This window comes from Mandrillus leucophaeus, unplaced genomic scaffold, assembly GCF_000951045.1.
Source record: "Mandrillus leucophaeus isolate KB7577 unplaced genomic scaffold, Mleu.le_1.0 Scaffold676, whole genome shotgun sequence".
Lineage (NCBI taxonomy): Eukaryota > Metazoa > Chordata > Mammalia > Primates > Cercopithecidae > Mandrillus > Mandrillus leucophaeus.
In genome coordinates, this window is record NW_012107319.1 from 1,379,529 (window position 1) to 1,399,959 (window position 20,431).

Here is a 20,431-nt window from a genome sequence, read left to right on the forward strand (position 1 = left end):
ATAAAATAGTGATTATATTATTACAACTAATATTATAATTAATAATAATTACTTTATATTGTTATATACCTAACATATCAACTCATAATGGGGTATTTTATTATTCCCATTTCACAGATGGAGAAACAGAAGCATGGAAAGATTACATGGGTAGTAAGTATTGGAGCTAGGGTTGTGGATCAGACAATTTGGTTTTGGAGCCTATGATTGTAAATGCTTATGTGACCTGCTTCACCATCTAAAACATTTGTAAGGATTTCAGACTGGAAGACTATCTTGAACTAACTACGTAGCAAAACTGTACCCCTACCAATAAAAAAGAGTAGCTCACTAAGCTTTCTATCTTTTCATAGAAGGACAAGTTTAGTCTTTCCCTCTTTCTGTGAACAGGATGTACATTTGCCCAAGGTTCTATGTCCTGCTGACTGTTCTAACAACTTCTCTACCATAGAATCAAGGACTGACAACACTGTCCCCAAATGCCATCCCTGCTAAGTCCCTTGTTCCTCTGTCTTTTGTCTTTTTTTTTTTTTTTTTTTTTCAGATGGGGGCTTGCTCTATTGCCCACGCTGGAGTGCAGTGGCATTATCATAGCTTACTGTAGCCTCTATCTCCCAGGCTCAAGCAATCCTCCTGGCACAGCCTCCCAAGTAGCTGAGACTACAGGCAGTCACCACCATACCTGGCTATTTTTTTTTAATTTTTGGTAGATGAAGTCTCATTAGGTTACTCAGGCTGGTAATTCTTGGCTTCGAGCAATCCTCCCACCTCTGTCTCCCAAGTATTGGGGTTACAAGTGTGAGCCTCCTCACCTGGCCTCCTCTCAGTCTTTGACACTTCTGAACCTGGAGGTTAGGTTGCATACTTTGATCTCACTCTACCCATCTATCCATCCTTGCTTTAATATAGCTTCCTGGGCCTCAGCTGGTTTAAAGAGATTCATCCTATTTCCTTGAGCTTTCTTCTTTGATCAACACTTGCATTCTCCATCCTTAACTGGTTTCTTAGTTCTAACTTGCCCTATGGCTAACCATACCCAGATTTGCCAATACACTGAGAGAAGATGGCCTTTTACATTCCTTTTCATTTTGATTACGAGTTTATTGACAGCGCTTTCCCTCATAGATATATAATACGTGTATTTTTCTTTTTTTTTTTTGAATGTTTTGTAAAAAATATTTTATTAGCCCACCGATCAATTTGGAAAGATGAAATTTGCTTTTATTCCCATCACTGATTTTGAAGTCCCGAGCCAAAGCCGAGCGATAAAAGCAGGTTAAGTGATGAACCGGTTAACCGTACTGCGAGGAGCAGCTGAGGGCAGAGGGCGGCGCCGGGTCATTCTTTTTTTCCCCACACGCTCACTCTCTCTTCTCTCCACGATTATTGACCGCCCCGGGGGCCTGATCACAAACCCTGCTTGGCCAGGGGGGCAGACACCTCGTCGGCTAGCGTGGCGAGCTGGGGCGAGTCTACCATGTCGATGCTGCCGGTGGAGGAGACATTGCTGAGGTGCCATGGAGACGTGTCCCCAGACACCACCGGCGACTTGTTCACGATTTCCACCCCGTGGTCTGTCTTGGCTTTGGCGTTCTCGCGGGAGGTCAGCTTGTGGGTTTCAATCTTTTTATTTCCTCCGCCAGGGACATGAGTGATATTGTCCAGGGACCCGATCTTCGACTGGACTCTGTCCTTGAAGTCCAACTTCTCAGATTTTACTTCCACCTGGCCACCTCCTGGTTTATGATGGATGTTGCCTAATGAGCCACACTTGGAGGTCACCTTGCTCAGGTCAACTGATTTGCAGACTATTTGCACCTTCCCGCCTCCCGGCTGATGCTTCAGGTTCTCAGTGGAGCCTATCTTGGACTTGACGTTCTTCAGGTCTGGCATGGGCACGGGGGCGGTCTGCAGGCGGCTGTTGGCGGAAGACGGCGATTTGGGTGGAGTACGGACCACCGCCACCTTCTTGGGCTCCCGGGCTGGAGGGTTTGGAAGGGATGGGATGCGGGAGCGGCTGCCAGGAGTGCCCGGGGAGCCGCTGCGATCCCCTGATTTTGGAGGTTCACCAGAACTGGATGGTGTCTTTGGGGCGGGCGGGGTTTTTGCTGGAATCCTGGTGGCGTTGGCCTGGCCTTTCTGGCCTGGAGGGGCCGCTCCCCTGGGTGTGGCGATCTTCGTTTTACTATCAGCCCCCTTGGCTTTTTTGTCATCGCTTCCAGTTCCGTCTTTGCTTTTACTGATATAGTGAGCTTCGGTCACGTGACCAGCAGCTTCATCTTTCAGGCTGGGGGTGTCTCCAATGCCTGCTTCTTCAGCTTTCAGGCCAGCGTCCATGTCACCCTCTTGGTCTTGGAGCATGGTGTAGCCCTCTTCATCTTTCCTGTCCCCCAACCCGTACGTCCCAGCGTGATCTTCCATCACATCGAACTCCTGGCGGGGCTCAGCCATCCTGGTTCAAGGCTCGCCTGATAGTCGACAGAGGCGAGGATGGGAGAGGACAGCGGAGGAGGAGAAGGTGGCTGTGGTGGCGGTTGCAGAAGGTGGGCAGTGGCAGCGGCGCTGCTGTTGGTGCCAGAGCTGGTGGGTGGCCATAAATGTATTTTTCTAAATGACCTTCATAGGGATAGGGAAATAACTTGATAAAATGTGTAATGTAGCTGATCCTTTGTTTTTTAAAAATTTTAATGTTGCTTCAAGGTGGTAAGAAAGAATATCAGAGCAAGAAGAGAAATGATTGGTAGCAGGTAAGAGGGGAACTCCACTTAAGATGATTTGTTAAGTAAATTATCTAAAATATATGACTCAGCACATTCATTGTATTTAGACCCAAATTTTGATAGTATAAAAGTACAAAGTTATGGAGATAATGGTGAATGATAACCAGTTATTTCATTAACATATATTAGGCCAGGCATGGTGACTCATACCTATAACACCACGACTTGTGTCAAAAAACTATTTAGAAATATTATTTAGCAAATAGATATGTTGATGTTGTTAGGAACTAGGATTTTCAGTGAGAGAGAAAAATGCATTATAAAGTCAGAGGATCTCTTGAGCCTAGGAGTTCAAGGCTGCAGTGAGCCTTGATAGCATCACAGAACTCCAGTCTCTGTGACAAAGCGAGATCCTGTCATACACACAAAAAAATTTATATATATATATATGTGATATTAACATAGTGTATAATGGGATAGATATTTCAAAAAGAAATGATCTCATTTTTTCACATTATAATTTATTAGATTAATATTTGAGAGTTGAATCGATCCTGATTTTGATGCATAAGCATTGATTCTTGGATCAGAATCACATATTACATTTTGTGAATTTAAAAAATTGGTCTAAAAGTTATTAATGTTGTAGAATACATTTACTTAAAGCAAAGCATAATAATCTCATTTTGCTCTCAACTTTCAAGATGAATAGAAAGTTCCGCATTAATAAAAAAAAATGTGAAATAGAAAACAGTTGACATGACTTATAGTCCTCCTAAAATAGAACTTTTAATTGATGTTACTCCTCTCTAGGCTTAACTCTGAACTTGTGGTTTGTTTTTTGTTTGTTTGTTTGTTTTTTGAGACTGAGTCTTGCTCTGTCACCCAGGCTGGAGTGCAATGGCACGATCTCAGCTCACTGAAACCTCCACCTCCTCGGTTCAAGCAGTTCTCCTGCCTCAGCCTCCGGTATAGCTGGGGTTACAGGCACTTGCCACCATACCTGGCTAATTTTTGTATATTTAGCAGAGATAGAGTTTCACCATGTTGGCAGGGCTAGTCTTGAACTCCTGACCTAAGGTGATCCGCCTGCCTCGGCCTCCCAAAGTTCTGGGATTACAGGTGTGAGCTACCATGCCAGGCCTGTTTTTTTTATAAATATGGGGGAAGGCACATAATTATTGGGGGGACAAGTAGTAACACAATAATAGCCAAGAAGAAAATGTTCTTGTGCAAATTTTCAGATAGTTCTGCCTGTGCCTACAGGCTTTTTATTGACAATTGATTGGGATAAGTGACACTGTGGAGCAGGTGAAGATTGCCTTCCAGTTTTCCCAGCCTCTTATTTCTGTACTATTACCTCTGTGCTATAGTCTTCTTCATGAACACATCAAGATGAAAGTAAGCCAGCCACACTGTTTAATTTCCGATAAGACAAAGGCTGGGTCATTTAGCACTTGGTTCTCTTGCCAGGTCAGGAGCAACAAAGAGACTCTGGTACAGATGATGAAGCTAACATGTGGAGCCAGTGATACCAGCAATACTAGGGGTATTGATCCAGTAATACAGATACAAGCATGCCTGAAGAAAATAGCAAAAAAATAAACCCCTTTGCCACTGGAAATAGAGCGTGATCAGTGGTAGGATGGATCATGTCAGAACATGGAAATTAGAAATACAAGCCATATCCAATAGAACAGTAATAATCCAGTAAACAAATAGTGTAGATCAGGTACATTGTCAGTATCAGATGTCTGTAGGGAGATAACAGGTGGAAGTACTGGCAACGGAAGGAATCTACTGACTGGCAGCAAATAGACACACAGGCAGTCAGGAGGTATGAGGAGCCCTGCTATGTTGTATCAGCCAGAGTTCCAGCAAGAAATACATGGTCCACTAAAATTTGGATGATTTGGAAAGGCTTTAACTAAGGGACTATTTAAGAAAGTGTGGTCTGGGTGTAGGGAAACCATGAGGGATCATGCTGTACCTCAGGGCTAGTCATAGTGGAAATGTTACCAGCCTGGACCAAAGGGAGAGGAAAGGCATGGTTATTGCAACCTGAAAGGAGAGGGGCACATGAAATCTGAAGTGACCCCACAGGGTGGGAGCCAGGGGGATAAATTCTCCTGACTCACTGTCCTCCCTCCCTCTGATCTCATGCCTGGACACTCATTGGCTGAACTCAGCAGGAAAGAGAGTGAGGGAGCCCAAACAGGTCGAACTCCAGAGTCAGAGAGTGACATAGAGACAGCCAAGGAAAGGATCTGGAGGGCCAAAGAAAGGATCTCCTTCTCTAGCATTTAACCAGGACTATAGCCTAATAAACACTAATGAGCAAGCCAAGACTCCAGTCTCTGTGGGAATGGTACTACAGGGCAGAAACTTAGGCAAGGAGGGCCCTGTAAGGGACTACTTGAAGTGAAAAAAGCAAAAATCTCATTGGAATTGACAACCTGTTACAAAGCTGACTTGATGATTAGTTTCTAAGTTCTGGCTTGAGCCCTTCTTCTCCTGCTTATGGATTACCAACTAGGAGTGGTTTCCAGGTTCCACTGGGGACCTCAGCTTCCTCATCTGTAAAGTGTGGATAATACTTGTTGCTACCCCAGAGGGTGTCTGTGAGGATTAAATGAGTTAGTACAGGTTAAATGCATAAAATAGCACCTTATACATACTGAATACTCAGTAAATGTTAGCTATGTTTTTATTCTTATTAAGTGAAAGAGGCAGGATTGGAGAGATCCGAGGATGTCACATAGGGCAGTATAGGGAACTAAATTAATTTCTTTTCTAGATAAGGTTACACATATGAAAACACATTGTATCACTGCTTATTCATTCAATTAGCTTCAGTAAAAGTACATCCACAAACTCCAGAAAGATAAGAATGTTTTTCTTTCCTTTCCCATCATGGAAAATATAAAATGATTCAGGTCTGTAGCCCCTCAAGCATAATGTTTCTTTTCTATTCTTTCTTTTTTTTTTTTTTTTTTTGAAACAGGGTCTCACTCTGTCACCCAGGCTGGAGTGCAGCAGAAGGAACAAAGCTCACTGCAGCCTCAAACTCTTGGGCTCTCGTGATCCTCCCACCTCGGCCTCCCCAGTAGCTGGGACTATAGGTGTGGCCCACCATGCCTGGCTAATTTTTTTTTTTATTTTTGTAGAAATGGACTCTCACCATGTTGCTCAGGCTGATCTTAAATTCCTGGGCTCAAGCAATCCTCCCATCTTAGCCTCCCAAGACACTGGGATTACAGGTGTGAGCCACTGCACTTGGCCCAAATGTAATGTTACTTACGCTCCTGCATAATCTCTAATCCAGTCCAAGTTATGCCATAATAGTTTGGCAGCATCGTCGAACCATCCCAAAGCATATTAACCATCTTTTTACTCATGATATTGCCAGAACAACTTGGAAATTGAAAATATTTATGTTATGAAAATGAGGGAAGTGGCCGGGCCTGTAATCCCAGCACTTTGGGAGGCTGAAGTGGGTGGATCACAAGGTCAGGAGCTTGAGACCATCCTGGCTAACACGGTGAAACCCCGTCTCTACTAAAAATATAAAAAATTAGCCAGGCGTGGTGGCAGGTGCCTGTAGTCCCAGCTACTTGGGAGGCTGAGGCAGGAGAATTACTCGAACCCGGGAGGCAGAAGTTGTGTGAGCCGGGATCGTGCCACTGCACTCCAGCCTGAGCGACAGAATGAGACTCCGTCTCAAAAAAACAAAACAAAACAAAACAAAACAAAAAACCAAGGGAAAAAAAAACCAAAAATGAAGGAAGTAAAAACAGATAGTAAGTTGAAATGCTGCCTAATGGACATTAGTAAAACCCAGTAGTTTTCCCTGTAGAAATCAGAACGCTTTGGTGAGAAAGCCATTCATGCATTTGTTTTGTTCAGCAGAGTGCTGTCTCAGGGTTGGAGTGCTCAGAATGCACCCAATAATTTATAGCCATTTCAATCTTGATTTGTCTTCCTCTAGAATATATATAACTAAAAATACATAATATAGACATCTCCTTCCTCCATGCCCCATCTTGCTAAGCAGCTGGACTGAAACTAGTAGTCCATTTTATAGAAATCATTAAGCCAGTCACTGGCTATTTAGAATTATGTTGGCACTAGTTTCCTGCCATTTTTAATTCATTTAGCAGGGAGTCTTCAGTTCATATTCTGATTTGAGTACTACAAGGGTTCTTTTATGTCTATACCTTTCAAAACTGATGTATGTATACAGCAATCCAAAACTTTTGAAACCTATGAAAGGGTACTTAGGTTTTATTGTAGTGCTGTACTTGCCTTTCAAAATTTTTAATTGAATCCCTAATGGAGGACTTATATTTAAATACAAAGGCAGATGAGACACCTGTATTATATTTTGATATTAATTTAGTTTCCTTAGGTTTGGTGACTTTTTTTTTTTAGAATTTCAGAGGTGGCTTTTGAATTCCTGCATTAGGTATGTCATTGATTTGTTAAAATTAAACATAAACGCATTGAGAATTTATGTTTTGATTTGCTTCCATTAATTACAAAAATTCCCCTTTTGCTAGATTTCAATGCTGAGACACTGTGTTTTTCATAATTTGGATGTTGCTTAGGACATTGTTTTTCGAAATATGGATTTTAATCCATTAATGGGTTATGAAATCAGTTTAATGTGCTATGACCAGCCCCTTTTTTAAATGAAATAAAATAGAGCAGACAGAATAGAAACTGAGAGAGTGCATTGCATGTAGTAAGGGAAATATGTTTCTTAAAATTTTGTTTTAGTTGTGTGTGTGTGTGTGTGTTTTCTAGATCAAAATGTAGTTTTTACTGTAACAGTCAAAAAAAATTTAAAGCCATTGGCTTATATATTATTCCTCCAACCACTTTTTCTTTTTCTTTTTTTGAGACAGAGTCTCACTCTGTCATGCAGGCTGGAGTGCAGTGGCATGATCTCAGCTCGCCACAACCTCCGCCTCCCAGGTTCAAGCGATTCTCGTGCCTTAGCCTTCCCAGTAGCTGGGATTACAGGTACACGCCACCATGCCCGGCTAATTGTTGTTTCACCATGTTGGCTGGGCTTGTTGCAAACTCCCAAACTCAGGTGATCTGCCCACCTTGGCCTCCCAAAGTGCTAGGATTACAGGTGTGAACAACCGCGCCCTGCCCCAATCACATATTGTTAAGTGTTATCATGGATGTGTTCACGTTTCATCTCATCTCCTGCAACTATCTAAAGAATTAATAAGATGTGTTCTTTTAATAAATAAATAAATTGGGAGCAGATAGCCACATAGTGAATTTTTTTACTACCTATCAGAAACTGGTAGTATTTAATACCTAGCCATATTCATAATATTCCTTCTGAATTTGCTAATTGGCAGCTAACGTAAACATTAAATCACCTGTTTATGGAATTTATAATATAATATTGACCTGAAATCTACTGGAAAGTAGACATTCTAAATAAGGTCTGATATGTCTATATCTGGTTGGTCTTGAGTGAACTGTGTGTTTGTGAAGAAACTTAAGGATTTGCTCTTTAACCAAATCATATCTTCAGGAGAAAAGTTTAATATTAATACAACTAGGGATAATATAAAAACTATGTTTTTGTAAACTAATTTGTTTTTGTCCAAGTTTTTTCTTGTGGTAAAACACACATCACATAAAATTTACCATCTTAATCATTTTAACTGTTTGGTTCAGTGACCTTAAGTACCTTCATGTTATTGTGCAACCATCACTGCCATCCATCTCCAAGATACTTTTCATCTTACAAAACTGAACTCCTGTGCTCATTAAGCAATAATTCCTATCCCCTCACTTTCCCCAGCCCCTGGCAACCGCCATTCTACTTTCTGTCTCTATGAATTTGACTATTCTGGTACCTCATGTAAGTGGAATCATACAATATTTGTATTTTTGGAACTGGCATATTTCACTTAGCATAATGTTCTCAAGGTAAATCCATGTTGTGGAACATCAGAATTTCCTTCCTTTTAAATGTTGAATACTATTACACTATATGTTTGTGCCCATTTTGCTTATTTATTCATCTTTTGATGGACATGGATTGCTTGCCCCTTTTAGCTATTGTGAATAATGCTGCTATGAATATAGGTATGCAAGTATCTCTTCGAGACTATGCTTTAATTCTGTTTAATATATATCCAGAAGTGGAATTGCTGGATCATATGGTAATTTTATTTGTAATCTTTCTAGAAGGTTCTGTACTGTTTTCCAGCAGTGGCTGCACCATCTTACATTACCACCAGCAGTGCACAGTGTTCCAGTTCCTCTATATCCTTACCACTACTTATGATTTTGGTTTTTTGTTTGTAGCCATCCTAATAGCTATGAGGTAGTTTCTCCTTGTAGTTTTGATTTGCATTTCCTAATGATTAGTGATACTGAGCACCTTTTCATGTGATATCAGCCATTTGTATATCTTCTATGGAAAAAAATCTATTCAATAAAGTCCTTTACCCATTTTGAATCATTTTTTTGTTAAATTTTAAGAATTCTGTGCATTCTGGATATTAATCTCTTATTAAATACATGATTTGAAAATATTTTCTCATATTCTATGGGTTGCCTTTTTAACACTGTTAATAGTGACTTTTGATGCACAAAACTTTAATTTGCATGAAGTCCAATATTCCTATTTTTTTGTTTTATTACCTATGCCCTTTGGTATCATAGCCAAGAAATCTTTGAAAAATCCATTTGCATAAAGCTTTTGCCATATGTTTGTTTTCTTTTTACTTTTCTTTTCCTTTTTTTTTTTCTTTTTTGACAGGGTCTTACTCTGTCGCCCAGGCTGGAGTGCAGTAACACGATCTCAGCTCACCGCAACCTCCCCTTCCTAGGTTCAAGCAATTCTCCTGCCTTAGCTTCCTGAGTAGCTGAAACTAAAGCCATGTGCCACCAGGCCTGACTAATTTTTGTATTTTTAGTAGAGATGGAGTTTCCCACTTTGGCCAGGCTGGTCTCGAACCTCTGAGCTCAAGTGGTCCACCTGTCTCGGCCTCCCAAAGTGCTGAGATTACAGGTGTGAGCCACCATGCCCAGCCACCATATGTTTCCTTATAAGAATTTTGTAGCTAATTTGTTTTTAATGATTTTGCAAGCCTAAATTAATTTTTAGCAGGAATTAATAAAGTTTAAAGTAACAAAGTGTAACTCTTGAAAACTAATTATGTACTTTAAAAGGAAAAAGGATTGAAAGGAAGACTTTTACACTTTTATTTCATACACTGTCTATGTGTGATCTTTCACTTTTATAATGAGCATTACTGCCTTTCAGATAAAAAGAAGATGTGTTTCTCAATTATGTCACTTTCTACAGTATTCTAAGCACTTAAGTTCTCAGTAGAAAACTGAAACCCCATTTCCCAATAGAAATGTATTAGTAAGCTCAGGCTGCCATAACAAACACCATAGACTGGGTGGCTCAAACAACAAAAATTTGTTTCTCACAATTCCATTAGTTAGAAAGTACAAGAACAGGCCCAGCAAGGTTCAGTTGCTGGTGAAGGCTCTATTTTTGGCTTACAGGTGGCATCCTTCTTGCTGTGACCTCACATGACAAAGAAAGAGATGTGATAGTATTAGTGGCCCTATAAGATAGATGTATCCCTCCCTCTCTTCATCTTATAGGGCCACTAATCCTATCCCATTAGGGCCCCAACCTTACAATCTCAATTAATCTTAATTGCCTGCTAAATATCCTATCCCTAAACACAGTCACATTGGCGGTTAAGGCTTCAACATATGAATTTGGAGGATGGCGAGGCACAATTAGTCCATAGGAAAAATATTTTATTTCTTCTGAAAGGGAAACTTGGGTGGTTAAGAAGAGGAGGAATCATATAAAAGACTTGGGGTTACCATATAGTTTTACTGTTAAAATTGATTTTCCAGTGGAGCATTGATCTACTGTACAAAGGAAGGAAAAATAAAGAACAATCAGAAGGCCTCTATTGCCCTGGATTTACTGAACATGTGGTGATGATGCATTTGGCAAAACATAAACCAAAAGGGAGACAGTGGGATATATGTTGAGAGAACCCTTCCTGAAGTAAACAATCTTTTCTTTTGACTGTGGAAAAAAGAGCTCTCCACCCATTCTGAATTATCAGCAACCCCAGTGAAGTAAGATTCTGGCATCTGTTACCATCACTAAATAGTACTTAACAGGTCCATATCAGTTAAACATGGTGAAATTTAGTTTTATCAAATAATAATTCTGTTGTAGGAACTTAGAGGGTGCATATTTTGTCTCTCAAGTACAAGTAGTGCCCCCTTATCCACGGAGGATTCATTCTAAGACCCCAGTGGATACCTGAAATGGTGGGTTGTACCAAACTCTGTATATACTATGTTTTTTCTATACATACCTATGATAATGTTTAATTTATTAATTAGGCACAGTAAGACATTAATAACAATAACTAATAGTAATATAGAACAATTATAATGATATGCTGTAATAAAAGCTAGGTGAATGTGGTCTTCCTGTCTCTCAAAATATCTTACTGTACTAAGTATGGTAATGATGTGAGATGATAACTGAGAAGGCTACTCTAGTGTATACAGTGTGGATATGCTGGACAAAGGGACAACTCACATGCTGGGTAAGTGGTATGGCACAAGATCTCATTACACTACTCAGTATGGCATTCATTTTAAACTTACAATTTTTTTCTTTTCTTGAGACAGGGTCTCATTCTGTCACCCAGGCTGGAGTGCAGTGGCACAATTAGGGCTCTCCACAGTCTCAGCTTCCCAGCTCAGGTGATCCTCCCACCTCAGCCTCCTGACTAGCTGGGACTACAGGCACACCTCCATGCCCAGCTAGCTTTTTGTATTTTTTGTAGAGATGTGGTTTTGCCAAGATCAGTTGTCCAGACTGATCTTGCACTCCTGGTCTCACGTGATCCTCCCACCTCAGCCTCCCAAAGTGCTGAGATTACAGGCATAAGTCACTGCACCCGGCCTAAACTTGTAGATTATTTATTTCTGGAATTTCCCATTTAGTGTTTTCAGACTGTAGTTCACTGGAGGTAACTGAAACTGAGGAAAGCAAAACTGTTAGTAAGGGGAGAGTAGAATACTGTTTTTAATTTGTCAGTAATATTTGCAGTAATGTAAGGCAATGGAGGAAAAGGAATTAAAACAAATGGCCTGCCCCCCAGAGAAAGAAATGAAGATGAAATAAAAGAAGGCAGGTGATACCATCTAAACTCCTTTTAAATATGATAAATATATGGATCTCTAGGTCAGGTTTTCACAAATTATGGTTCATCTGCCTGCTCTCTATTATTGTACAGCCTTAAGGTAAGAATGTTTTTTACAGATTTAAGAAGTTTTTAAAAATCAACATAACATTTTATTATATATAAAATTATATAAACTTGAAGTATCAGTGTTCATAAACATTGCCACACTCGGATGTGGATGTTCCACAATTGGAACATCGCCACACTTAATGTGTTTATGTATTGCCTATGCTTGTTTTCATACTATGAGAGTAGAGTAAAGTAGTAGTGACAGAAACCATATGGGACAACTTCGTTGCTTTAAAGTACTGCTAAGTGGACTACAAATCATACTGATTCAGCTTTAATAACTGACAACATTTTGAGTAGCATGCATATTGTCATGCCATGGCATTTTATTTTATTTTTAATTAGAAAAATTATTTCTGCTCCTCTCATATATCTTATTGTTCAGGAAACAGTTTATATACATATCTCAAGTAATCTACCATCACATACTCTATTTAAAGACAAAGCAGGCCAGGCACAGTGGCTCACACCTATAATCCCAGCACTTTGGGAGGCCAAGGCAGGCAGATCACCTGAGGTCACGAGTTCAAGACCAGCCTGGCCAACCTGGTGAAACCCCGTCTCTACAAAAATACAAAAATTACCCAGGCATGATGGCGGGCACCTGTAATCCCAGCTACTTGGGAGGCTGAGGTGGGAGAATCACTTGAACCTGGCAGGTGGAGGTTGCAGTGAGCTGAGATCAAGCCATTGCATTCCAGCCTGGGCAACAAGAGCGAAACTCTGTCTCAAAAAATAATAACAAAATCAAATTGAAAAATAAAGGCAAAGCACCTTAGGTAAAGCTGATCAGCTGTCCAGAGTTCTCAGCCTATGGAATCTTCCTTCCTGATTTTATGTTAATTTCTGAAAATCAGAAATGTCATCTCCAAAAAATGTTAAGGGGGTTGTAAAAAATAATCACTTTATTCAATATTATAATTGTAGATATGGAGTATATTTTCTTTTAGAAAATGGAAAACTAAGAAGAAAATGTTTCTCAACATTGTTGGTATATCAATAGGTCAGCAGGAAAAAAAATACTGTGATAAACTTGTCTCTTTGATACCAAGAGGAAATTCTAGTCTAAGCTTTAATATACTTCCTGTTTTTTCACAAGGTATTTCTTTTACTGCTGCTCTTCATTCTTTTCCACATTTCATATTAGAGGATTGGTACAGCCTTTAAAACTTCATTGACAGGAGCAAATCCAGTATCCACTGATTTCTTCTCAAAAGCAGTCTAACCCATCAGATAGCCCAGCAATTTCCTTCTCATGAATACTCTAGCCATGAAAATACTCAATAGGACACAGATGAATTTAATGAATAGAAGAAGAAATCTGTTGAGTTTTGGGATATTTGGTGCATTCAATTGTTCCAGGATTATGAAACCTAAACCTCCCATTGTAAGCAGGAAGCTGGATGCAAGTCCTTCCATAATATATTGTCCATTTACTCTGTAGGCCAAGAAAGCTACTGGCCTCTAATGCCTGTGTTCATCAGTCATAGAGCTAACACTTGCAGGTTCAACAATAACATCATAAATTAATCCTCCAGTGGTAAGGAAGTAAGACACCACCACCAGAGCATACACAGTCATGGCCAATACCATGTGCAGTCAGGGCGGCTTCTTCAGCTTCAGGTTAGGACATTCAGGGACATTCAAGCACTAAGAACAGGACACAACACAAAGTCTCCATGTTGGTGACAGCAAGGGCCATTCTTGGCCTCAAGACCCACACACTACCTGGAAACGATTTTTAAATTTATTTTTTATTATCAGTGCATGCCAATCATGCCAAATAAGAAAAAAATATAAAATTAGCATTAGTACTTTTAAGGCAGAGTGGAGCGTAGATTATTTTGTTATAAAATTAGGTGGCAAAGGATTGTGGGGTTTGTTTGTTTGAGACAGAGCCTTGCTGTGTCACCAAGGCTGGAGTGTGGTGTCTCAATCTTGGCTCATTGCAACCTCTGCCTCCTGGGTTCAAGCGATTCTCCTGCCTCAGCCTCCTGAGTAGCTGGGATTACAGGTGCACATCACCACACCCAGCTAATTTTTGTGTTTTTAGTACAGATGGGGTTTCACCATGTTAGCCAGGCTGGCCTTGAATTACTGGCCTTAAGTGATCTGCCTGCCTCAGCTTCCCAAAGTGCTGGGATTACAGGCATGCACATTGCAACTGGCAGATTGTTTTTATTATACAATAACATTATAGTTGTGCTGAAAGAAAATCATATATGTTTACATTAGCCAACTAAACACTCATCACAATATTTGCAACTCACAGGAAAATAGCAGTCAGAAAAATTAGGAAATTTAAAATGGAATATCTCATATTTCATCACAGCAGAATTTCTTCACAAAAATTAAAAAATGAAAATTAGTGCAACCAAAATAAATTTCTTATGGCTCATTTGTTAACCAAGAAGGAAAACCATTTACAGATAGTGAAATTATAATAATTGAATTATACTTGACTGCAGTAGTTTACAACTTTTAACCTTTCAGCAAAGATAGTTGCTCAAGGGTTGGGGACATTGAGAGCAGCACAATAATCAATTAAATAACAAGCAAGTGACTATCGGTTTTTATTGGTTCTTAATGAGTCAACAGGTTGCTGCTAAGTTGTTTTTTATTTGAGAAACAAATGCTGAGTTTAGAGGGACTAACAAATTAGTCTCTATAAATAGCCTTTGTGAAAAAAAACTGTGGGCAAAAATAGTTTCAAAGAAACTGAGAAAACGCTAATTGAGTACAACCTGAGGTGGAATCTACTAAGATGTGTTACAAATATATGTAGATCAGAAAAATAATTAGACAAATTTACAGAACTTATGAAAACGTAAAGTGTTTAAAGCCTATGGTTCATTTTATTAGTCATTAGCAGGTGCTTTGCAGAAAATATTTGAACCATTATGTGTATTTTTTAAAAATAGCTTTATTGAAATAACATTCACAAACCAAGCAATTGACCCATTTAAAGTGTATGATTCAGCCAGACACAATGGATCATGCCTGTAATCCAAGCATTTGGAAGGCCAAGGCAGGAAGGTCACTTGAAGCCAGGAGTTTGAAATCAGCCTAGACAATATAGTGAGACCCCATCTCTACAAAAAATAAAAAAATTAGCTGGGCATAGTGGCACACACCTGTAGTCCCAGCTATTAGGGAAACCAAAATGGGAGGATCGCTTGAGCCCAGGAGGTCAAGGCTGAAGTGAGACAAGATTGCACCACTACAGTCCAGCCTGAGTGACAGATCAAGACCCTATCTCAAAAGCAAAAACAAAGGTGTACAATTCAGCCAAGTATGGTGGCTCATACCTGTAATCCTAATGCTTTGGAAGGACAAAGCAGAAGATCACTTGAGGCCAGGAGTTCAAGACCAGCCTGGGCAACATATTGAGACCCTGTCTCTACAAAAAAAAAAAAAAAAAAAAAACTAAAAATGAGCCAGGTGTCATGGTGCATGGCTGTAGTCCCAGCTACTCTGGAGGCTGAGGCAAGAAGATCCCTTGAGCCCAGGAGTTCAAGACTGCAGTGACTTAGGATCATGCCGCTGCACTTCAGCCTGGGTGAGAGAGCAAGACCCTGTCTGAAATAAAATAAAATATACAATTAAATGTGGAGGTTATTTTTGTATACCCACAGTATTTTGCAACCATTGCCACAATTCCATTTTTAAAACATTTTTCCCTCTAAAAGAAACCTTCTACCAATTTCCTCTCCCCAACCTACTCCTCACCCCTAAGAAATCATTTATCTACTTTCTGCCTCGATAAATTTGACTACCCTTCTTCTTCAAGATTGTTTTGGCCATTCTAAATCTCTTCCATACAAATTTCCATACAAATTTTAAGATCACCTCGGCAATTTCTGAAAATATCATATATTATTGAACCATTGTCAACAGTGAACATTCATTCTTGTGGACTTGGCTATCATCAGTTCCATGAATTTTTTCATGGAACTTCAAATAGAAGTTGAGTATTCTGACTTGCCGTATTATTACCCAGCATTTTGACAGCTTAGCAGTGGCAAAGTTTTACTGCAAATATTTGCACTGGGGCCAAGACTGAATTTTTTGTGAATGAAACTGTTATTCCATACATCTATGGAGCACTGAATGGCTTTTGAAATAAGCTTTTGCTGTGAACTTAATAATGTTTCTTAACTGAATTGATTCAGAAATTATAAGACAAAATTATATACAAGACAAGTACTTATAGCAAAACTTAAACTGAAGTAAAGTCATTTTAACAACAACTAATTTATGATGCATAAGTCAAACTGCTTTATATACTTCCCCTGTTGTCAAAAGTTAAAATGTGATACCTTTATCCCCACTCATATTTGCAATAGATATATTTTCAAGTTCAAATTACAGTCCCAGCACTGACTTTCAGATCTCAATGTAAATGCAAGATAAATTTCTTTTTTCCTTTTTTTTTTTTTTTTGAGACAGAGTCTTGCGCTGTGGCCCAGGCTGGAGTGCAGTGGCCAGATCTCAGCTCACTGCAAGCTCTACCTCCTGGGTTTGCGCCATTCTCCTGCCTCAGCCTCCCGAGTAGCTGGGACTACAGGCGCCCGCCACCTCGCCCGGCTAGTTTTTTGTATTTTTTAGTAGAGACGGGGTTTCACTGTGTTAGCCAGGATGGTCTCGATCTCCTGACCTCGTGATCCACCCATCTCGGCCTCCCAAAGTGCTGGGATTACAGGCTTGAGCCACCGCGCCTGGCCGCAAGATAAATTTCTATATTTCAAAATCCATTTTATTGTGCAATTTGAGGTGCTTCCACCTAACCTTTAATTGGGAATAATTAGTTTTCAAGTACGACATGCTAAAAGGCAAATATCAAGAGAAGAATCTAATAAAATTCTATGAAAGTCTTCTAAGAAATTAATATGCTCCACTAAAATTGTAAGCTCATTTTGGGATGTATGGAGTTTTTTGGTGATGGTTACGCAATATGATAAACATACTAAAAATCATTGTACACTTTAAATGGATGTACACACTTTCAAATGATTAAACAGTGAATTTATATGTTGTGTAAATTTTATCTCAATTAAGAAAATTATAAATTCATGGATTAATATCAATATATGCCAGTACCTATCAATGTGAAAGACATTTTCAAAGAGGAGATATGTAAAATCTCATTACAGGTCAGATGGGCATTTGCAACTGATTTTGATGATAGGGAACACTAACTCTGAACCCCAATTAAACAAGATGGTTTTTGTTAATTCCATTCTTTTCACTAGAAAACTTGGCTTACAAAAAGTTGTAGTCAGTTATTAGATTTTCAATTTTGTGAAAATTTGTCTTCTCTCTTGCTATGTAAATACCTGTATAATATCCTACATTTGGCCTATTGGCTTGCAGTGCCTAAAATATTTACTGTCTATCCCTTTGCAGAAAAAATTTGTCAACCCTGTTCTCACAAATAGACTTATGTATTTACTAGGAGGACAGTTTGTATCTATGGAATGCTGTTAACAGTATATCCTTGGTTATGGATTGCTTATTGCAAACATACCTAGAATCTGGATTTATAACCCCAGAGAATATCACGCAAGCTACACAGCTCTGAAATATAAAATGGAGATATATCACAACTTAAACATTCTCCACTGTGTGAGGTAACCCTTTAAATTAATTTAGAGGCCTCACCTATTGTTCTGGACCACAGAGTGCATGATGTGAGAAGGAAGGAGCCCTAGGAAGCCAGCAGGGCTTCCCTGGATCTCTTCCTACTTTGCCTATGCCTCTTGATTGCTTTTTATCTTGCTTTTGTGGGTTCTTTTGTTTTTTTCTTTTTTGGAGACAGACTCCCTCTGTCTCCTGGGCTGGCGTGCAGTGGCATGATCTCAGCTCACTAAAATCTCCGACTCCCAGGTTCAAGCAATTCTCATGCCTCAGCCTCCAGAGTAGCTGGAACTAAAAGCGTGAGCCACCAAGTCCTGCTAATTTTTTGTATTTTAGTAGAGATGGGGTTTCACCATGTTGCCTAGGTTGGTCTTGAATTTCTGAGCTCAGGCAATCTGCCCGCCTGGGACTCCCAAAGTGCTAGGGTTACAGGTGTGAGCCACTGCACGTGGCTTGATTGCTTCTATCTTTGAAATTGTTAGTAAAGATTGATAGTAGGCAAGCTGTAAGCTGTCTGGTATTTGTGAGTCAGATTTGACAGTACAGTCCTGTGTTATCTCAAGCACTATTCAAGTGTTTGAAAGGCTAAAGTAACTTTTTTCTTGTTTTTTGTTTGTTTGTTTTTGTTTTTTGTTTTGTTTCGTTTTTGAGACGGAGTCTCGCTCTGTCGCCCAGGCTGGAGTGCAGTGGCGCGATCTCGGCTCACTGCAAGCTCTGCCTCCTGGGTTCACGCCATTCTCCTTCCTCAGCCTCCCAGGTAGCTGGGACTACAGGCGCCAGCCACTGTGCCCGGCTAATTTTTTGTATTTTTAGTAGAGATGGGGTTTCACCATGTTAGCCAGGAAGGTCTCGATCTCCTCACTTCGTGATCCGCCCGCCTCAGCCTCCCAAAGTGCTGGGATTACAGGCGTGAGCCACCGCGCCCAGCCAGGCTAAAGTAACTTTCCAAAGAAGAGTTGCAACAAGCATTTTTGGCAAGACCATCCAAATATTTTATGCTTAGAGTAGATCATAATGACTTTCACTTAAAATAGGCAAAGAATTATGTTTTCTAAAATAGTGACTTAGTGTAATTTGGTAAGGAGCATATGTTACTTTCTGTTCAACAGTAAACATGTTTCTTGAAGATATCTAAGCTCAGTCCTTTCTATAAAGTTTTATTATTTATAATTAAATACTTTTTCATGAAAACAAACCAATATACGCAAGTAGTAAGGATGCTAAGACCTAACATGCTGCATCATTTGTAAATAGCAAAAGTTAAATTTCATCATTTAACATCATTCACCACACCCAGCAACTTTTTTGTGTTTTTTGTAGTGATAGGGTTTTGTCATGTTTCCCAGGCTGGTCTTGAACTCCTGGGATCAAGCAATCCTCCCACCTTGGCCTACCAAAGTGCTGGGATTACAGGTGTGAGCTGCCACACCCAGCCTACTTTGTCAGATTTTGATAAATGATTATTCCTTAAAATCTTTATGAAAGTACTATTGCCCTTGAGATTTTTTCCCCCATTTTTTATGGCACAATTCTTCAGTTTGCACCAAGGAAAATCTTGCGTTTCAAGACTTAAGAACTTTTAGGGAAAAAAAAAACCTTTTAAGAAATTCTTACTGATTTCCCTGGAATATTTTAGTCTTTGGTTCTTGTGATATCTATTATTAACGTCTTTTTCCTAAAGAGATATAAGGTCGGTCCTCTGAGATACTGGTATTATAACTTTGTAATGTTTCTAGTTTTTTAGACTCCTCATAATATAACTCTGACAAGAAAAAAACTTATAAATATGAAACAGTGTTACAATGTTGGATTTTGTAAATGACACCTCACTGCATATCACATCATGAAAATACGAAAATCTTTGTGATGATGATGAAATTGGAAGACTTTTGCTTCAAATGAAAATGTGTATGAAATTCATCAGTGGAAGAAAGAATAGGAAACATTAATAAAAGTGGTTTATCTGAGTGGCTAGTACCATTATGAAACATACAGTTGTGAATATGTTATGTGTCATGTTTTTGTTTTTGTTTTTAAGGGAAAGCATTAACTTTTGAGCTACGTCCAGAATAGCATCATCTTCATGGGTATTCCCTACTCCTAGGATTTCAGAAAACCTTTGATAACTAATTGAGAAAATGCAGAAGATCTTGCAGACAGATGAAATTACCGATACACAAGCTGTTAGAAAAGGAAAGAGGAAAAGGACAGAGACAATGGACTCAGAAAATGCAAATAGTGACATGGATAAAGGACAGGTTGGTTTTTGTTACCTTGATTCAACTTTATTATCTAGCTCAATCATAATTTCATGATTTCTTTCATAATTTATTAGTGCTTCACCCTCTTATTTCATTCTTTTCATTTCTTTGTTCAATGGAGAAAATATAATCTTATGTTCTTCTTCTTTTTAAAAATGTTTTGTAGAGAGAGGGTCTCCCTGTGTTGCCCAGGCTGTTTTCAAATTCCTAGGCTTAAGTGATCCTCCCACCTCGGCCTCTCTAAGTGCTGGGATTACAGGTGTAAGCCCCTGCATCATTTTATGTTCTCTTTTTAATGTTGAACAGTTGAGTTAGAAATATACTCAACAATTTACCTGCTTCTGTTTTTCAAACTTTCCTTAATAGTCTGAGAAAGTAAAAGATCAGCAAAAAGTCAAAAAATATTTTTTCCTCCCCCCAAATACTGAAGAAGTTGGAATGCCTCATCTTTAAGACATACTGTTTG

The 20,431-nt window shown here is 39.3% G+C and overlaps 2 protein-coding genes and 1 pseudogene across 3 annotated transcripts in view; 1 reads left to right on the forward strand and 2 right to left on the reverse strand.

The window, feature by feature from the left end:
- BEND6 (BEN domain containing 6) overlaps positions 1–20,431 on the forward strand; it is a 75,278-nt gene that overhangs the window by 8,870 nt on the left and 45,977 nt on the right. Inside the window, exons 2-3 of one of the 2 annotated variants that reach the window (XM_012002060.1) lie at positions 118–153; positions 19,743–19,962. In XM_012002060.1, the coding sequence (XP_011857450.1) occupies positions 19,843–19,962 (120 nt within the window). In that variant the 5' untranslated portion in view covers positions 118–153; positions 19,743–19,842. The remainder of the gene's footprint in view (positions 1–117; positions 154–19,742; positions 19,963–20,431) is intronic. The other variant, XM_012002059.1, reaches the window with a different exon arrangement.
- Positions 1,188–2,586, reverse strand: LOC105555243 (microtubule-associated protein tau-like). Its single transcript, XM_012002058.1, has one exon. It carries the CDS (start codon positions 2,449–2,451, stop codon positions 1,408–1,410), a length of 1,044 nt encoding a protein of 347 aa, XP_011857448.1. The 5' UTR covers positions 2,452–2,586; the 3' UTR covers positions 1,188–1,407.
- On the reverse strand, positions 13,289–13,772 carry LOC105555242 (annotated as a pseudogene).